This window comes from Camellia sinensis, chromosome 5, assembly GCF_055761805.1.
Source record: "Camellia sinensis isolate YWXY chromosome 5, ASM5576180v1, whole genome shotgun sequence".
In the NCBI taxonomy this organism is placed as follows: Eukaryota; Viridiplantae; Streptophyta; class Magnoliopsida; order Ericales; family Theaceae; genus Camellia; species Camellia sinensis.
This window is the reverse complement of record NC_138965.1, coordinates 94,822,097-94,830,882: the sequence shown is the minus strand read 5'-3', so window position 1 is coordinate 94,830,882 and position 8,786 is coordinate 94,822,097. Positions and strand designations below refer to the sequence as shown.

At 32.4% G+C, this 8,786-nt stretch overlaps 1 protein-coding gene across 1 annotated transcript; it reads right to left on the bottom strand.

The window, feature by feature from the left end:
• Window positions 1-649: 649 nt before the first annotated feature.
• Window positions 650-1,543, bottom strand: LOC145791545 (L10-interacting MYB domain-containing protein-like). The gene is made up of 2 exons (XM_082871904.1): window positions 1,412-1,543; window positions 650-1,279 (listed from the first exon to the last, which is right to left on the bottom strand). The coding sequence occupies exons 1-2, from the start codon at window positions 1,541-1,543 to the stop codon at window positions 650-652; spliced, it is 762 nt and encodes a 253-aa protein (XP_082728030.1).
• Between the last annotated feature and the right edge of the window lie 7,243 nt (window positions 1,544-8,786).

The following is an 8,786-nucleotide window of genomic DNA, read 5'->3' as shown; positions in this document are numbered from 1 at the left end:
TCTGTTCTTGTTGCACCTGGACCGCCATTTGATTAAGCATTTCCATTATTTCATCATGGTTGTTTCCATCCCAGGGATTCATCGCGTCTTCGTTGATGCGAAACCTACAAAAGTGGTAGCCTTTCAATTAGTTGGCACGTGATTCATTGACTTAAATTATATTGAATTTTGCAATTATACAATGCCGACATTGTTTTTAATGAAAGTAATGCTGTGACCAATGTCCTTTGGAACGCATGATCATATGAATTGCACAAAAAAAAGAAGCTGTTCAACTTATGCTTTACAGGGGGGCCATGGTGGTAACAACCACAAAACTAACAAAAGAACTTGCGACATATAGGCATTCAGAAGCGTGCATTTAAAACGTAATTCCATGTCTTAAACGTAGCGACACAAAATATTAAAACGTAAACATCCCATTCATTTCCCAAAAACGAAGCACAACCATGCTTCCGGTCCGTCAACCCATGCACTTACCTAAAACTTGTTGCTGCCCATAGCTAGCAAGAAGGAAAAAAAAAAAGATAGAATGCAAAACATGCACACACCACCATCCTGTTTTAGTACATAGCCAACAGTACCATAAGTCTAAGTTTTAAAAAGGAAGAAAAGGACATGCATCTTCAACACTTGTAAGATCGATACATCACATCCGGCGACCCCCAAATAGGTTTGCAAATGGCCCCGACGCAGTACACTGGAGCTGCTTCTGTGTAAGCCATCCAATGATGTGGTCGTCATCAGGCTGGTACATCATGACCTCCCGGTAATCGGCGTTATCCATAAGTGTGGAGGCGAAGTGGAATAACGGCGTACCAATCAGGGATGGAATACTGCTCAGTTTATGCATGCACTCGGAAATAGTGTACAGCGATTCATTGCCTGTGAGGTGCCTGACCGTGACCTGCTGATTCTTCGAACGCACCATATCTGTCATTCTGTTCATGCTTTCCGCAATAACAGACACACCACTTGTTGCCTTCTTCGACTTTGAGACACTTGTTGATGGCGTCTTTCTCCTTTTTGCCTTTTCAATCGGCACATGCTCCAGTGAAGAATCAGAATCCACGTCCTGTACTCCTGTGGGTATCGGATCAGCAAATGGCTGGGCTCCTAAACTACGCACTGAATCAGAAGAGTCCGTAGCAGCTTCAGGAAGGTTCTCTCCCGGGGTCCAATGGTGCTTCCCAGTAGCTGCTGCCCCCATGAAAACTGTCTCCATCAAGTCACGGTGTTCCAACGTTTTCTTCCTGAACTTCGCACATGCCTTGTTGATCTGCAGACATGTACATGTGTAAAAGAGGTAGACGTTATATTTCATATAAATAAATTTTATTGAAGTTGAATGAAGAAGTAAAAAATGTACTGGTAAATGACAAATATGAAACTTGTTTGTACATGTACTTACTGATTCCATCTTGTCGCACCACTCGTCAGGTGCCTGAAACAAACCGGTGTCATAGTCAAAGCCTATCCCGGACACTCCCTTGCTTGAATCCATCAACTTCGTCCACGCTTGCCACTCTTTTTTCAAGCTCATGTACTTATTCTTCAACTGTTTCAGTCCATGTTTTTTTCCTATTTTTCTCTGAAATTTCCTTGACAACGACTTGTACCCTGCCTGGCTGAGGACTAAGAATGGCCGATTTCCTTTACTAATCTCATTTGCAATCAACTGGAGGAAAACTCGGACTGAGTTACTGTCTCATGAGGCCTTGTGGCTTAACTGAGTTTGTGTCTCTTCAAGACTGGTTGACTTGTCACTGACAACGCCTTTGCTTTTCGAGTGGTTACGAGGCGAAGTACGTGTGGAAGCCATTACTAATGTACGGTTACAAAAGATTACCATCACAAATTTGGTTGTTATATACACATGCACAACAGATGACACATTAAAAACAACAAACAGAGATATATGATGCTGAAGATAAATTTGCATATACCCATTGAAAACATTTTTTACGTACGTACACAGGTTCCATGGAAGTTGGTAGTGGACAAAAATATGATAGTTAGTATTACGGCTCCCATATGCGACAACATAATACCATCGTACTACAAACATACTAACTACATACTAACAACATATTGAAAACATACTAACGTCTTTGTACATACTAAGAACATGGTAACGGTGCTTACATACGGCACAACAAAATGACAACGACAATGCAGAGCACATACACAATGGTCTTAAGCACACGCAAGGATTGTTGAATGTCTATGACATCAACCCGCAATTGCATGGCAATTTCATCTCCGGGTGACGCATAGCCTTGGTTCTCATGGCTTCGTTCTTCACACCAACCAATCCAACTGACACAAGGCTGATGAGTGAAAATTATGGAACTATTAGTTTCATGGGTTGTTAATGTTCATTAAGTTATGACCGGTAAAGATTGGGTCACTCACCACAGGGCAGGGACATACAAAGTAGGAACGTCCTGGATTTTTGGTGGACCTGGAAATCCTAACAATACACGGGCCATATCCACAGGCACACATTCGTCCTAGCCATGTACTGGAAATTGCAGTAGAGGTGAACGACGCCATGCTACGCTTTAATATAAAGTAAATTTACATGAATCAACATGAACACGATTGAGTACTCAAATTAATAAATCTATGTTGTAATATATTTTGATAATATTTTTTATGATAGGCAGCAAAATGGATTGGTGAAAATATATTTGTACTACATTTTTTATGATAGGCAGCAAAATGGATTGGTGAGAATATATTTACATTTTTGAATATATTTATGATAAAGTTTTTTCATACTTACATGTAGTCATATCTGTTTAATAAAACTTTTACACTCTTTATTGTTTACCTCTAAATTTGTAATATATAATATTAATACATTATTAATATCTGTCTAACATTTTTTTAATATATATTGAAAATAAACTATTTTTTTAATATATTTGTAATATAAATTTGATATATTTTGTAATTTGTTGGTAATATATGTACATAATATATGTAGCTTCCTTCCCAAATGTAGTTCGAAAATAGTTATGGTGCTAATTAATTTATTTTTTAGAAATGAGAATTGACCATTTCGTGTTGAGTTAAAAATAAACGCAAATTAATACATCTAATCTGTAATATATTTTCAATATATATATTTTTTTATTTATAAAACATTTTGGAATATATTTATGATATAGTTTTTCATAATTAAATGTAGTCATATCAGTTTAATAAAACTTTTACACTCTTTATTGTTTACCTCTAAATTTGTAATATATAATATCAATACATTATTAATATCTGTCAAACATTTTTGTAATATATTTTTAGTAAACTGTTATTTTTATATATTTCTAATATAAATTTCATATATTTTGTAATTTGTTGTTAATATATGTACATATATCTACCTTCCTTCCCAAATGTAGTTCGAAAATATTTATGGTGCTAATTAATTTATTTTTTTGAAATGAGAAATGAGCATTTCGTCCTGAGTAAAAAATATACGCAAATTAAGACATCTAATTTGTAATATATTTTCAATATATTTTTTTTTTCATATTTTGAAAATATTTCTGAATATATTTATGATATAGTTTTTCATAATTAAATTTTGTCATATCTGTGTAATAAAAGTTTTACACGCATATATTTTTAACTCTAAATTTGTAATATATAATATTAATACATTATTAATATCTTTCAAATAAGTTTGTAATGTATTTTTAATAAACTGTTTGTTTAATATATTTCTAATATAAATATAATATATTTTGTAATTTGTTGTTAATATATGTAGATAATATATCTACCTTCCTTCCCAAATTTAGTTGGAAAATATTTTCTATGTAATTAATTTATTTTTTTGAATTGAGAATTGAGCATTTCGTCTTGAGTAAAAAATATACGCAAATTAATACATCTAATTTGTAATATATTTTCAATATATTTTTTGGCTTTTTTTGAAAACATTTATTCATATATTGATGATAAAGTTTTTCATAATTAAATTTTGACATATATGTGTAATAAAATTTTTACAATCTTTACCTTGTAAATCAAAATTTCTAATATACATTTCACATATATTTTTTTAATATCTTCGTAATATATTTTTAATATATTGCTTAATTGATTACAATTTTTAATTTTTTCTTTTTGGACTATAAGTTATATATATTTTGACAATTTGTTGTTAATATCTCTAACTTGTAACCCAAATTGAGTTGGAATTATATTTTTTATGTAATTAAAAAAAATTTCACAAATGGGAATTGAGCATTTCACAAATGGGAATTGAGCATTTCTGTTAAGCACAAATGGGAATTGAGCATTTCACAAATGGGAACAACATTTCTTATTTATAAAAAAAAAAAAAAATTAAGGATCTGCATTTGAAACTATAACCGAACAGATACAACAATTGTAGAACAGATTTGCATTTCCTTGATTGTTTAAACAACGGTGCCTTCATACATCTGGCCCAAATTTGTGATTCTGAACAGATATATAAGATCAATATAGCTAATTTTCATAAATCATACCAACTATTTGAATCAGTTCAGATATTATATATATATATATATATATATATATGTATATATACAAATCTGCCCCAAATTTGTTGGATGCGAACAGATTTCGAACATAACAACAGATCTAAAAGACGAGATTTACGGATGAGACAGATCGGTGGCCGGTCTGTGTGTAATGTAAGTGTAATCAACCCAATAACGACCGTGAGCCAACAGATCGGCCATGAATCGATGCTGTTATGAACATAAACTACGCAGATGGGAAGAAGAGAAAACAAATCAGATAGGCCATAGATCATCACCTGCAGATCGGTTTGAGTGTGAGAGAGTTGGTTGTTGTTCGCCGCCGCGGTTTCGATCTCCGGTTGCGGTTTCCTCTGCCAAGGTCGGTCCGACGGCCTCCAATAGCTCCGTTCTTCGTCTCCTCTGCTTTGCAATGGGTGTGTATGAGCTCTAATGTGAGCCGCTTTTTGCAGATGGAGAGATTTTAACCTCTCGGGGCAATTTGGTAAATTCACACCACACAGCCTCGCCCAACACCCGTGAAAATCGATTTTGTCGTGACTTGGCTGAATTAGCCTTTTTTGTCGCGACTTAGCTACTTTAGCCTGGGATTGCCTTCCCAAACGACGCCTTACACAGTTTCAATATTATTTTTGAATGTCATATACAACTTGCTTATCCCTAAAGAGGTTCTATCATGCAAAAGAACATCACACTATTTTTATTATTTTTTTCTAAGATTGTTAAAGGTTAGTCAATATTTAATTTTTTCCTACTCATTACATTTTTATTTTTCAACAATACTATTTCACCATTCTTTTACACCACATTACTCTCTCTCTCTCTCTCTCTCTCTCTCTCTCTCTCTCTCTCTCTTTTGGCTTAAAGATCTACACTATATATATAAGCAAATGTAGTGGGTGTGCTCTTAGGCCTTCAAATCTCTATTCTTAATTTCCTAAAATTTTAAAAAATTATGTAGCACTCAAGTTTCAAACTCACTCCTCTCCCATCACTTCCATTTAAAATAAAAATTATTTTTTAATAATTTAATAATATATGCTCGTATAATAATAGTTGTCCGAAAACAAACCTATCAAGAAGAAGAAAAAAGAAAAAAAAAAAAAAAGAAGTGAAAGCGATCACAAAATTCAAAAATATTTGAATTGAAAATCTATATAAAGACAATCTATATCTATCAACAAAATTCAAAATAAAGATAATTTAAGTTTGAATTTGAATATATAATAAAGATAATCTATATTTATTTATCCAATTTCACACCTCTTTCCTTCTATATAAACAATTATATTTCAATTGATTATAAATACATACAAAACTATTATGTTACTCTTTCTCTTTCCCCCTCTCTCTTTCTCTATATTTATAATTTTATATTGTTATAGGTATGATTGAAATGCTCCACACATTTGTATTTTTTGTCTAAATTTTAATTTTTTTTGCAGGTGACATCATAAATATAATACCAAACTTGACGGTTAAAGAGTTTTTTGAATTTCTTTTTATTGCATCAACGTTGAACATTATTCACCCAAAAAAAATCACCGTTGAACATTATGTACCAAAATTGCAAAAAAAAAAAAAAAATGTGTAAGAAAATTATTTATGTGTATCATTTTCATAATCACTTTCCTACCAAACTAAAAAGCTCTTTCTTATTTGAGATTTTCAGAATAATTTAACTTAGTCATTAAGTATCTACTATATTATTTTGTTTAAAATTTATCTTCGAGGATATTTTGGTGATGGGTTTACATAACTTATATGTTTTTATGTAATATTTAATTTTACTCTTTTACATTTGATATCAAATTTAATTTTTTAATAAGAAACTTGAATAATTGAGTCTTTTATTTTATTTTGTTTTGTTTGTGGGTTGGTAGTAGAATATTATTTTTATTATAGTAAAACATAGTTGTCAATTACATGATACTTATTGATGTTTTACTACAGTTGTTTTTTATTTATTTGTTTGTTTAATTGAATTACTTTTTATATTTTTAGTTATTACTTTTAAATAATAAAAGACAATCAATGCAGATGATATTAAACCTATAACCATAATACATCATATGTTTTGCAATCTTATTTTAATTTATTAATTTTAAATTATGTACACTTGTACATCGCACGAATTATCACTAGTAACACTGAATGTTATGCTATGATCATTATGGTATAAATGTTATACACCACTTACGGCACAAATTGTTACCAACTATTTTGATAAATAAAACAACAATGATTCATCCCCCCTTTTCCCCTCACCCCCTTTGACCCTCTCTCTCTCTCATTGGTTACTTTTTCTTTTTCTTTTTCTTTTTCTTTTTTTTCCTGCTCCTCCAATCACCACCCGCCACGTGACAAAGGGGTGAGGGGGTGACCCCCAAAAGGGGGTCCCAAGCATTATTCTAAATAAAATTACAACTTATTTTTTAACATTGTGATGGGATACATTGGGATGGGATACATACTCCAATTTCTCGTTTTATTTTTTATAAACAGAAACATAAAACTTATTTTTTATATTTTTTTAAGAGACCATTTGGCAATTAGTTTTTTTAATTATTTCTTGACTTTTTATTTTTATTTTTTTTATGGGTACTTGGTCCTAAGTCCTAATTTAAAATTTTTTTATTTAAAAATTCACTCCCTCAAATATTAGGTCCATAACGATATGCCTAAACAAAAGGATTAAAATACCCACATATATATATTTGGATGCAGCTTGTCTTTGGTCTGAGATTGGATTAAACAATATTATTTAGGTTGGAGGTTCATCACGGCTCCTATTTTGATAATTTGAACCGTTGAATGTGTAGAAATTATCGAGTATTATATGCTTATAAAAAATCAAATTGATCGGATATTGATAGCTATGTGATCAAATCAATTTTGTATTAAAAAATAGACAGTGAACAAATTAACGGTTGACAAAAAAAACTGATCCAATGAGATAGGTATCAATATCCGATCAACGTGATTTTTTTACAGACATAGTACTTGACAAGTTTTACATATTAAACGGTTTGAATTATCAAAATAGAACCCGTGACGTGCCCCTTTGAGCCAAATAGCACTGTCTAATTCAATTTCAGACTGGAGGTAAGTTGCTCCCTATATATTTTACCACCACTCTCGTTTATTTCCAAACCCCATTTTCCAATAACTTCTCTCTCCTTCCTCCATCTCCCTCTCTCAAATCCCTCTCAAACTTCGTTCATGCTGGTCTCTCTCTAATCTCGGATCTGAATCCACCAGAGAGAGAAAATCTCCGATGGATACACCACCCCCGCCGCCGTCCTCGAATCTCCACCATCCCTATCTCTCATTGTTGATCTCATCACTAACGTGGAGATCGGTTTTGACAAATCTTAGATCTGTTACTAGAGGAACGATCGGAAGAGAGAGGCTGGACTCATCGTAACCATCACTGTACAATTCTATACCTTGTATTTTTTGCCATTGTTCTGTACTCTCACTTCTACGTTCCAACTCCTGCCATTGAGTTCTGCTCCGCCATTTCACCGGAATCTGAGATCGTCACCGTCTGTGTTCACGGCCTAGGCGCTCTCATCGCTCAAATCCACCTCTATCATTATTCTCTGGTGGGCTCCGGATGTTGGTGTTCTAGTCGGAAACCTAAAGGACGCCGACGGGACTAAGATCCAGCCCTTTCTCTCTCCCTCATTTCCCCATCTCTCTCTGCAACTCTGTCTCTGAGATCTGATTTTTTTGTTTTTTTTTTTAAATTCAAGTTTAGATTACTGTTGTTTAGATTAACGACGATGTTTTTTTTTTTTTTTTTGGGGTTCTTGTGTTGAACAGATAGGAGAGAGATATTTGAACAGATAGGAATTTTTTTTTTGAACAAATAAGGTTTGGATTTGGTTTGGCTTGGTATTCCAATATATGTTTTTTGATCTCAGATTTGAATTTTTTGTTGTTTTTTATTTTGCATTTTGTTGTTATTATCTGTTTAAATTTGTTTTTGTTTTTGTTTTTTTGTTTCATTTGTTGTGAAGAACATGATAATAGATCACAAATATAGATGTGAACAATAGTTTTTCAGTTTGTTGTTGAAAATTTTTTGTTGGAACAGATAGGGTCCATTTGGTTTGGTTTTAGAATTATGATTAAGTTTGGAGTTGTGCTTTGAGTTTTGAGTTTTTAAATTATAATTTGAAAAGAAAAAATTTGTTTGGATATGAGATTTGAAAATAATTTTGGAATGATTTGTAATTTTTT